The sequence below is a fragment of the Triplophysa rosa genome, linkage group LG11 (genome assembly GCF_024868665.1).
Source record: "Triplophysa rosa linkage group LG11, Trosa_1v2, whole genome shotgun sequence".
Taxonomy (NCBI): Eukaryota; Metazoa; Chordata; class Actinopteri; order Cypriniformes; family Nemacheilidae; genus Triplophysa; species Triplophysa rosa.
In genome coordinates this window covers 14,047,072-14,059,317 of record NC_079900.1, presented here as the reverse complement: position 1 = coordinate 14,059,317, position 12,246 = coordinate 14,047,072, and the positions used below count along the sequence as shown (strand labels likewise).

At 38.8% G+C, this 12,246-nt stretch overlaps 1 protein-coding gene across 2 annotated transcripts in view; it reads right to left on the bottom strand.

Moving 5' to 3' along the window:
• Positions 1-12,246, bottom strand: part of prkcbb (protein kinase C, beta b) — a 105,728-nt gene that overhangs the window by 49,854 nt on the left and 43,628 nt on the right. For both annotated transcript variants that reach the window (XM_057345021.1, XM_057345020.1), the window contains exons 4-8: positions 11,455-11,566; positions 9,810-9,938; positions 6,012-6,168; positions 5,751-5,885; positions 1,182-1,278 (exon numbers count right to left, since the gene is read on the bottom strand). In XM_057345021.1, the coding sequence (XP_057201004.1) occupies positions 1,182-1,278; positions 5,751-5,885; positions 6,012-6,168; positions 9,810-9,938; positions 11,455-11,566 (630 nt within the window). The remainder of the gene's footprint in view (positions 1-1,181; positions 1,279-5,750; positions 5,886-6,011; positions 6,169-9,809; positions 9,939-11,454; positions 11,567-12,246) is intronic.

The following is a 12,246-nucleotide window of genomic DNA, read 5'->3' as shown; positions in this document are numbered from 1 at the left end:
GTTCAACCAAAAATGAAAATTCTGTCATCATTTACTCACCCTCGTCATTAGAAGATATACATAATAAGATATTTTGAAGAAGGTAACCGAACAACAACCGGCGGTACCCATTCACTTGCATTGGTTTTGTGTCCATACAATAGAAGTGAATGGGTACCACTGTTGTTCGGTTACCGACATTCTTTAAAAGAAAATCATACAGGTCTGAAATGACAAGTGGTGAGTAAATGATGACAGAATTTTCATATTTTGGTGAACCACCACTTTAATGAAAGTTAATGGCAATATAATTGTTCATGTTTGTTCATAGTACTTTGACTAATGTTAACAGTTTCAACTTTTGATTATACAAATGTATTACAAAATGCTCAAATTGACATGAAATAAGATTAATAAATGCTGTAGCAGTATTGTTCATTGTTCGTTCATGTTAACTAATGCATTACCTCATTTTAATAAATACAACCTTATTGTAAAGTGTAACCAAATCTTTTACTGTTTTACCTTTGAAACTTTAAAACAATATACCTGTACTGTACATACATACAACTTTTAAGTTGTCTTGTCTTGAATCTTGAGCAATTGTAAATGTTTTTTGCTCAAATAATAAATAATGAACATATGAATTAATGTGAACATTCAACAGCCCTATCACCCTGTAGCCCGAGACTGGTTACCCACTGAAGCTAAGCAGGGCTGAGCCTGGTCAATACCTGGATGGGAGACCTCCTGGGAAAGCTGGGTTGCTGATGGAAGAGGTGTTAGTGAGACCAGCAGGGGGTGCTCACCCTGTGGTCTGTATGGGTCCTAAAAGCACCGATGCAACGATGAGACGTTAAACTGAGGTCCTGACTCCCTGTGGTCATTAAAGATCCCATGATTTCCTCCACTGGCCCTTGTCAATCATGGCCTCCTAATAATTTCCACCCTCTGAATTGGCTCTATCTCTCTCTCCTCTCCACCTATAGCTGGTGTGTGGTGAGCGCACTGGCGCCGTTGTACTGTGGCTGCCGTCGCATCATCCAGGTGGATATTGCACACTGGTGGTGGTTGAGGGGAGAACCCCCTCATATGAATGTAAAGCCCTTTGGGTGTACAGCAATGCACAATAAAGCGCTATATAAATGCCTCACTCATACTCGTACTCATGTAAATAAATACACAGTAAAACACTGACTCACCTCAAACTTCTGCCGGAGTTCCTCATTGCCTTCTTCTCCCTCAGGTGGGACAGGAACGTTAAAGTACTCGCCCTCCTCCTGACTGAGCAGCTTAAACCTGCATGTATGTATGTGTAACAGAGGAAATAAAGGAGAGCTAAATGAGTAAGTATCTCGGCAGCATCACATATGGTTCAGACAGTACCACAGGCATTAAATACAGCTCCATCTGGCCCCTATAGGAACCCTACTCTGCTTGCGTGCTTTCCTGAAACTACACATTCTGTGAAATGACCTCATTAGCTCATTTTAAACCACTCAGATGCTTACAGTTTCCTCTCACCGTGATTGACCTTCGTTATGATCTTGCGTGGGGACGAATCCAAGCAGTTGGAGTTGCCCTCAAACAGCTTTCAAACGTTTGAGGGACAATGGGATACCTCGCCTCATTTTAGCTCTTCTAACATCTGTGCATCCAGATAGCAAAAATCGGCTTCATCTCCCAGACTAAAGCTCTCAAAAAGCAACAGACCAACCACCGAAAGCACCTGGAATGCCGAAACGCAGGGTTTTCACCTCCTCTATGGCTACTGAATTGAAAGAAGGCCCTGTTTTCAATTTGCCTGTAGTATGACGGTGTGTTTGTGTAAGACTGGCGATGAGTCATGGCTGCAGTGCTCTCCCCCTACACATCCTTCTTCCACATCTAGACCTCCAGAGGCTTTTTTTGTGTGAGCATCCTCATCGAATTGCGTTCCACCGTAAGTTTGCAGAGAAGGGCACACCTCTTTCCAGTGAGACGGCATATGGTGTGTGTGTGTGTTGCTCGTGTAGTAAGGAAGGTGCTAAGTGGTGTGTGTTGTTGGCCCTTATCACCAGCACAGCACAGAGTCTGTAGCCACAGAATTTAGCAGAATTTGAACACCATTCACAAAACAGCAGTAGAAAATGAGTTGGGCGGGGTGGGGGGGTTGGGGTAGGGGGATGGAGCAGTGGGGGGGTGCTGGAAGGAGTCGGCTGTGATGTCACTATAGGGTGAATTCTGAATATTAATTAACTCTTGCTGATGTTGCTGGAAAATCTTCTACATTTTGATTCTTTTAATGAATATTCATGAGCCATTAAAGGTTGTGTCGTTGCATTGTCAGCTTTATATTTGGTATATATTACTATATATCAATTCTACAATCCATTCTACAAATGAATGCTGCAAGTCACTGGAAAGTAATCCTACAATCTAGAGGTGTGGCCATATTGACAACAGTGTTCATTTCGTTGACGAAAACTACGACGAAAAGTATTCGTTAACGACATGTTTCCACTGACGAAAACGAGACGATAACTAAATAAAAATGAATGCATGATAACGAAAACTGTAATAAAAATATACTGACATTTTCGTCAACTAATAAAAACGAGACGAAAATATTCTTGTCCCACCTGGCGGACATCAGTTTGCGCGCATGTGCTGCTTATCTCATATAAACGGCAGAGAGAAGTCTCTGGGAGAAGGGGAAGCACACACGTGTATTCTGTGTCTCCACGCGGTTTACAAAGCGTCTATTTTCCTTCACGATCGCCGGTAAAACGCCGCAAACTTGAAGCGCGACTGCAGGCGAGTCACCCCGAAACACATTACGAAGGCAAGCTCAAAGGTTTTTATATGCCAATGTTAATTTAACACGAGCTGCTGCATAACGTGAAATGCAACATAAAGTCAGCCAAAAGAAACCAGCGCTGTCCTCTACTGATTATAGAAGTGATGAAGTGAGTCAAACTGTACATTCCAACCAAATATGTAACATGTTTGCATGACTAAAGAAATGTAATACAATTTATATAATATGTCTTTTTGAAAGCTATTTCTCATTCATTGCTGTCTCAAGCAAAGACAGTGCAACTCTTACTTCAAAGAGGCATGCCATGAGCCAATAGCCTTTGAGTGTGAGCCCTGTCAGAGCGTTTCATTGGTTGAATGAACTGAACGAATACGCCCTACTTAACGAGTCAATCGAGTCAAATGGGATTGAATGAACTGGAACATGTCGTTCATGGTCTAATATTCTGTGTTCCAACCATGCATATCTAGTTACTGATCTTTTCTGAAAAATAAAGGTAATGACCTGGTTTAATTTCATTCTAAGGTGAAGTAAATTATGTCAAAACAGTTGAATCTTTGTATGGAACATTTAATTACACCAAGTAAATGATTTAAACCATTTAGATTTTAGTGGACTAAATATAATGTATATTTATTTGACTAAAATGTTTTTCATATTTCGTCGACTAAAACTAGACTAAAACTAAAATGATGGGGTTGACTAAAATGTGACAAACTAAATTGCATTTTCGTCAAAAGACTGACTAAAACTAAATCAAAATTTGCTGTGAAAATTAACACTGATTGACAATAACCGTGATATTAAAAACATTTAAATATTTTTGATATTATAAAAAAAATTATATCTCTTTGTCCTTACACATATACTAATATAATATCAAAAGCAACTGTGTTGCAAACTCTCTTTCTTTCAGCCTCCCTACATTCCTATTTTGACTAAATGGACAAAAAAATTAAACAAAAAAAGACACACAATTATTATTTTTTAAGAAAAGAATCGAAGAATAGATATTGCGATAACATCGTCATCTCAAACTACCTTTTTTGCCCACGATAACAGTGTAGTGAAAAATCGGATATCATAATAATAAAACCATAGTTTGTTCAACATCCCGCACATACACAAACTCCAAATCTCACCTTTTTCATAACATTCCTTTCTTCACTTCAAGAAGCACTGATCTTAGATTCTTCTTATGTCACACTTTAATAAGTGATGTAGTTAGATAGCGAGAACAAGACTGGGTTCATTCAGGTCAGGTCCGCCCATGTCTACTGAGGAGATGAAACATCTCCTCTAATCTGACACTCCTCGAACACACAGAGAAGCTCATAAGATCAACTCAAATGTTTAAGAATACTTAACTCTTTTTGTAAGTCATATTTTTAAGTCGCCTTTATTAATTGGACCGGGAGAGGGCCAGGAGCCGGGACTAAAACTCGGGTCACCTGAAGCACAGTTGAACTCTGTGTCTTTAACACTGTCCACAAGGCTCTAAAAGGTTTCTTTAGTCTTAAATACACTGAGAAGATCACACGAGGTATGTTTCTCAAGTATGTGTGAAAAATACATGTAAAATGAGGAAAAAAGGAAACCAAGAGAAAATGAATTCCAGAGTTTTTCAGTGAAGGTGGATGTGACCTTTCACATTGAAACTGTAACACTGCTGGATCTGTCACTTCACCTGCTCATTACAGCACATTTGGGTAATCACAGTGGGCTCGTACAGATGCAAAAAATACACACAGGCTGGCACACCCCAGCTGATGGTTAGCAGTCGGAAGAAGAGAGGCTTTTAAAGTTGTTCGTGTGGGACGTGAGTGTATGTGAGCAGAAAACAAGAGTGGAGAGCTCTTACATGAAGAGCCCTACTGCAGACAGCCTGAAGACTTCTGAAAGAGCAAGAGTCTTCAAACCCAGACGACGCGACTCGACAAGGGTTCCCGTGGCATGTGCAGGGCAGTTAAGCTGACTAGAACAACTAGGGAGGTGTTTCATGTATACAAAATATAACACATTTCTACGTTTCAGGGTTAATAATGTGTGTGTGTGTGTGTGTGTGTGTGTGTGTGTGTGTGTGTGTGTGTGTGTTTGTGTGTGTGTGTATTAGGGGTGTTGTGTGTCACACAAATCTGAGTAAAAAAAATCTGAGATATGAGATGAAATTTTATGCAAACAACTCTCTGTAAACAATTTTTTTTTTCTCTAGTAACATGGCCCAACAGCGACACCAGCCCATGATAATGTCTGTTTATCATTCACAACGGGTCCGCAGATCAGCATGAATGAGATTATTTACTGTTATTAATGGGACCAAGTAAACAACTTATCCCCCCGACTCAGTCGTCACTATTCTTGATCTCATCCTAATTGAAATGAACTTGACTTGAAACATATAATGATCTGTAAGCGAAACGGTTTCTAGTGATCACTCAGCTAAGTTAAAGGTGCACTTTTATCATCATCACACAGAACATTTGTTGACTAATGGCCTGAAAATCCCTATTAATGATAACAGCAGGACAACAATATTAAAGATATCCTAAATATGCTTGTTACAGTGTAAAAAACAGTATGTAAAAATGTTGGTTGTAAATAGTAGGTAAATATAAAATAAAGTAAATTATATAAACTACAATATAAATCACTATACTGTTCTTTGAGTACATATTTAGGGTCACAAGCTTTTAGATTTTATCCTACATTTTATAATAATGATAAACTAATAAGTTTATTATTATAAGTTTATTATCACAATCATAATTATTATATTGTAGCCTTTTCAAAATAGTCACCATTTGCCTTGAATTTGTAAAAATGTACTTTTTCCATTTTATCAACCAGCATCTTTAGGTCTGACCCTGTGATGCTTTTCAAACAGTATTGAAGAAGTTTCCACTGAATTTCCATTGAATGGAATTAAAACATGAATTTACATTCAACATTAAAAAACATCAGGCCTGCTCACCATCCATCCACTCCTAGCTTCTGAAGCTCTGAGATGCCAAAAGACAGAGAGCCCATGAAGTCATTCCGGCTGGTCAAATCCCAGTCCCAGATCTCCACAGACAGCCTGCGGTCTTTGTCAGACTCCTTCAGATTACTGTAAGACAAAAAGCGAATGAGGGAGGAGGACAGAGACAAAGAAAGCATGCTAAAAGAGAAACCAGAAAAACTTTGCCAGACGTGGGCGGACCGAGGCTCTGAAACAGACAGAAAACTTCCTTACAATGTGAAGGTCTCGTTCCACGTGGGATTCAGACAGCATTTGATGGTCTTGGTCTTCTGTTTGCTCTCACTCTTGGGGTCAGGGATGAGTTTTAGTTTTACATAGGGGTCAGACAGGCCATTGGGGTCCATGGGCACCAGGTTCTTTGCCTCTTTAACTATAATGAAAATATAAAATATATTAAAACATAAACAGAAATGTACAGTAAGGATAAAAGATGAAAAAAATGTGAGGTTTGTGAAAGGTTAGGACAAACAAAACACATGTACAGCACTGTAAGAAAAAGAGTGTCTCTTGAATAATGTCTTAATATGTTGCTTTACTCTTCGAGGTTCAAGGCTGTCCAAATATTTTTTTCACAGAATAACAAGTCAAGGATTTTGAATAAGCAAATAATTTTGCAAGCTTTTAGTAAAGGCTTTAGAGATGAACACATTGGTGATCATGTGGTGCTTTGAATGCACACAGAGTATCCCAGTAATTGGGGTTGACCTCAGCACTTGACCAGTGCAACAATTAATGCAAGGAGGCTGCTGTGGTCCTGAGATTTGTGGCTAGTGTAATTTCCATAATGAGTGGTGTGTGAAGGTAGGCTTAGCTGTTCATTAAGACGGCAGCGTACTGCGGCACAAAGTGAGCGAGACAGACTTTTGCATGAACTGCCGTGCTCACAAAGCATGATTTATTTCAGCAGCTAATAAATGTTATGCACACTATGTTCGTTCGCAAACCCCTCCACACAAAGCAATTAAGAAAGCCAGATCACTGACCATGCAAGAGTATTTGTATGAAGATATCAAATGCTTTGACCCACGGATACGCTCGGTTTTGTGGCTCAGAAGTAATTTGAGAGATGTAGGATATTCTCATAATGATGTTACCAGACTGATTTAAAAAAAATACCGATCTCATTAACATAACACAGTTGATCATCCTCAAAGCCTAAAATGTTAAAGGCTGTGGGAAAAGAATTCATGTGGGTTTCTGCAAATATTGAAACTGCACTGCCCCCTCTGGGTGAAAGGCGGCACTGCAACTGAGTGCCAGATGGTAATTTACACTAAATAAGCGTTTTGGGCCTCTTTTGGTAAGACCCAGAATGATCCTGTGAGACTACAAACCATGCCTACTACAAGAAATGACTTGTACAAAACGCAAAATAGACTTAAAATGGCCATGCTAGATGATGTGATTAAAACACTTGAGAAATGTTATAGGTATAGTTCACATGAAAATGAAAATTCTCTCATAATTTACTCATTCAATAAGCCCATAAATTCATTATAAAAGTAATCGAAATGACTCCAGTGGTTTAATAATTTTTTGTTTTATTTTTAAAGCTTATTTGGCAAAACAAAGCAATAAATGTGCAAAATTCATATATGGCAATATACTTATCATGCTTTTGTTTGTGTTCAGCTGAGGAAAGGAAGTCACATACATCTAGAATGCCATGAAGGTGAGTAAATTATGAGAGAATTTTCCTTTTCAGGTAATTTACTGCTTTCTGGTAATTTCAGGGAAATTACGTGTTACAAAAAGGAAAAGTTTACCATAAACTATTTTCTTTAAGTGTGCATTATGTAACACGTGTGTACAGGAAATGAAACACTTAACATGATTGGTATCAAACACACTCTATAGTGGGAGTGGCTTGTAATATAGACATATTATGTAACTGCTCAGAACTACTACAGACCTGACTGGTTTTAAGGTTGAAATAAGTAAATCTTCAACAAAATGCTGAGTGCTGAACATGCATGCGCTCCTGTGGTCAAAAATCCAGGTAGAAATGACCATTGAGGAGAAGAGCCACAGATATTATTGCCTGGTCAATTCATTAATTTTAAGTGACAGGACTCTGAGGTGTACAAAAGGAGATGCCCTCATTCATCTTATCGAACGCTCAGCAGATCTGCACTGCAGTCGTGTGACATTAAATTATAAAGGACAGCGTAATGGATTAAAAATGTCTTTTACGTTCAGCGCTGTTGGCACAAACTGATGCTCAGCTCATCAGCTGCTAGCGAGACTGTTATTTCATTCTATGGGACATTCTATGTGAGTAGAGGCTTGTGGAAAAAATGGCCCAGGACTGAGAATGAGAAAAGGAGAAGGATGAACGGCTGAATGCGGAGCAGCGTGTTCAGAATAAAACCATAAAGTACACACACCTACTGCTTCACTCATTCAGGGTTAACTCACTAAAGCCATTAACAGTGCTTTAATTCATTTTCTCTGTTGGTTTGTATACGAAATATCATTTTATTGAGTTATCGAACTTTGAGCAGGACTAAATGGGTTTATGGAAGTATCAATTATAACCTAGCAGCTGTTCACCATACAGTATAAAGAAACTCCACCGTTTCATCGTTTACCAAATAATACATGAAATTAAATTACAATAATAAATGTGAATTTACAGAGAATTAAAAAACCCTGTAATTATTAACCCTAATCAAAATAAAACATTTTAAAGAATAATTATGCAACCGTTGCTAAATGACAAGTCCTATGTATTACGTAATAGTTCATAGTGACCGCAGTGTAGGATTTGTGAGTTTCTGCTTTATGAAAAGAATGAGAATAACGCCCTCTGCTGGACACTCTAACGATCACCACTCTTTATCTGTTCTGGCATAACATAAAATGTGGCCGATGCACTAACCCGAGGATGGTTGTGTTTTGTTTAGGAAACCTGTCTGTGCTGATGCCAAGGAGAGGCAGGAAGACTAACTATGTTTTCTTGCGTTGTCATGGAGACGTGTAATGCAATACACGCTTGAGTAATCCTATAGAATTTCACAATGAGCTCAAAAGCACCATTTCCTTCCATCACTGTCTACATGCTCCAGTTAGACATCAGAGGTCTTCTGTTTATCTATATTCCAGAAAATAAAACGTCTGTTTCCTCCCATTGGTGTTGTTCTTTTCGATTTTGACCGAAAATGTTTTACCATCTGGTCACATTAATTCTTTTTCAACAATAATTATTAACATTAACAGTGACAACCATTAAGCATAATCTGAAAAGTGCAATACTCAAGATTTATTCAAATGAAAATTTTAGATTCATTAATATTCTACTACAGTTTATGCATTTATGGAAAAAGTGACAAACCCATGACAAACCGTCGTTCCCTGTAATTCAAATCCATGACCTTTTTGCTGCAATGTTTTACCAGGTGGAGCTACAGGAACAAGATTCAACATATGTATTTTGATTAAATTGTAGTATTATTGTATTATTCAACATTTGGATGTATTGTAAAATAGAAAAATTACTCCTTAATCTTTAGCATTTATTATGCATGCAGTGACACATAAAGCCGTGGTGCTAATATGAAAATTGCTATATACTGTTATTATATGTCAAGTGTTGTGTAATGATGCGTCACAAATATCTTCTCCTGTGCTCAATGAAAATGAACATAATTTTACACTTTCTAATAAGAACAGTTTCTTTAAACGCAGCACCTGACAGGGTTGCAATCGCCTGGGTGTGAACATTTCCCACATTCTAGTGTTGCTTTGGATTCACCACTAGGAGGAATCAGATACCAGGCAATAACCCACAAGCATTCAAAACAGCACACTTTACGCCCCTAAACTTAATCTACTCAGATAAGGTGTGCCTTATAAGTACATTTAGCTTATTAGCTTAGTCATTTTCTGTCCCTCTTCAAGGGTGTAATGGAGGCACGTATGTAGTACTGAGAGCTCCAGGATGAAGTGTTTATTTGCATGCATGCACATGTGTGCAGCAGTGATGTGTACAAGTGGGCAGCAGTGACTCACTGCTGACGGTGAGCACGTTGTTCTTGATCTCTGCAGTGATTTGGATGCGGCCCCTCCTCTCTGTGTGGTCAGTCCCACACAGACTCGGCACGTTGGCCACGCAGCGCTTATGGATGTTCATCATGCAGTCTGGATAAAGGAAGAGAGAAAGCGCGAGAGCTGTTATAAACAAAATTACATTACATACACAGACACACACCGTGTATATATTATAATAGGAAAATGCTTCTCCAAGATGGAGTCGAACATTATATATAAAATACTGCTATTTAATTACATTCAGAAAAATATTAATAGCAACTAAATGATCTAATTAAAAACTGACTGCCCAATATTTTCTGTTCTATGCTTTTTTCTGCTTATTTGAGCATTGTCATTACCTTAGCAACTACTGTAACTGTCAGACTCTTTCCTTCAGTTCGTGAGAATTAGTCGAGTTATTCAACTGTGAAACGAGCATACACGCAAACTTCCTGAAGACACTTTTGAGTGTACACACACAAACATACACCCACTCTAATCCCTCATGTGCGGCCGCACTTCTCAACAGTTCAGTTAGAAGTGTGGCAGCGCGTGAGCCGGAGCTGCAGTGTAAACACTGCTGAGGGCTCCGGAGAAGACGACTCGTGCACTGAAAACTAAACAAAGGTAATTATAGCTCTGCCAGTCTGCAACCATAACAACTTTGCTTCAGGTTTCAGGTAAAGACACTGAGCACCACAGCAAACAGCCCTCATCTCTACAACACCTGTCAGAGTGTATGTCTGTCATACAATGTTATGCAATGAGCCACTGTACTGTTAAATATGCTCTTATGCCAATGAATATTTGTTAGCCAACAGTCTAGTTTTGTGGACGTGGACATTTCTGTCCCCGGGGCTCGGACAGCTGCTGACTGTGAAGCATTTTGAATGTTTTATGTATTGGACACTGGATAAGAGGCCAGCTATGGTGAGATGGAAGGTGTTTTGTGAACGAAGCTTCATACTGTATGAAGGTTGGTTATGTGCCGAGTATATTTTGCCCACAGGGATAGATAATACACAAAGATCAGCAATTCATTTTACTGCAGAGATATCTCACACTCTGGTTTCTGGTTTATCCATATTACCAAAGATTGATAGCATGGGATACATATGATTATTGAAAAGTACAGTAAAAAGTGGAAAGTTTTAAATAGTTTATTTTGGCACTAGCAGAAAGATTCCTAGGGGTTGCTATGGTGTTGTAGGTGGTTGCTAGGGTGTATTTAGGATGCTGCTATTGGACATAGCTTTCCAGTAAAAGTCACCATTAGGAAATTTGTCTGCTCAAGCAGTGGTTCTCAAACTTTTTTGTTGTAAGGTCCCCTTTGTGTAGAGTGCATCTCTTTGCGGCCCCCCAAATAAAAGCTAAAACTTTGAATTTTAATGAATTAAACCAAAAACATATTCAGTTATACAATGCTGGAACATTAATTATTTTTCGATGTTTGAAAAACGAACCGTTGGGCTATACAGGAAAACTTTTGATCAGGAAAAAAAAGACTGCACATTAAATCAGAACAGCCTGAACATTTGCGCACACTTTGGTGTATGTGACTGGAAAGCTTTTGTTTGATTCTGTGAGTGTCTGACTAAAAGCTAAAGAAAGAGAGGATACCCACGGTCACATCTCATGCCCTGGTGGATGAGTCCGTACAGCAGAGAGCCGCAGTGGTCACAGAAGGTGGGGCTGGAGTACGTGTGGACTTTGAACTTGTGCTTACTTCGTGGATCCTTCAGAGAAACAAACAGAAAAAAGGAACCCGTCAACCTTGTTTGCAAAAATAAGCAGTGGCAAACATATAAGGAATTAAGATGTTAAATATCACTACCGTACAAAGAGAGAAAACGCTTTTGAAGGAAGTACATTTGATACAGGGAGAAATTACGGTAAGGTCACAGAAAGGTCAAAAGGGTATTTTATACAGTATGTTAAAAGCAAAGGTGTGACAGAGAGTTAGCGAGTAAAGACAATATTCAGCTTGGTCAAGAGGTAATAATTAGAAATGATCATAAAGTACAAAACAAATCCATGTCTATAAAAAGCGAATAGACTGGCACAGCATCCGCAGTTCATAGTGTACCCTACAGTACAATTTTACATGACAGCTGTGCAAGAAGAAAAAAAATCTATATTTACTATACACCATCTCCATCTGTTCAAGGCCTATATACTTAGCTCCAAGCAAAACAAACCTGGCCAGCTCTTCACACATTCAAATATTTACATGAAACGCTTCTGGAAGATGTTCTTATCTAAGGTGACTCAAACTGTATTCAGTACTAGTTTGTGTGTAAACTGGGAATCAATCCATGATCTTTGGCTTGCTTGTGCCATGGTCTACCTGATAAGCTACAGGACCGCTGTGGCCCCAGAGGATTCTTGGGTAGTTTAAGGAGAGATGGTTTTAGCC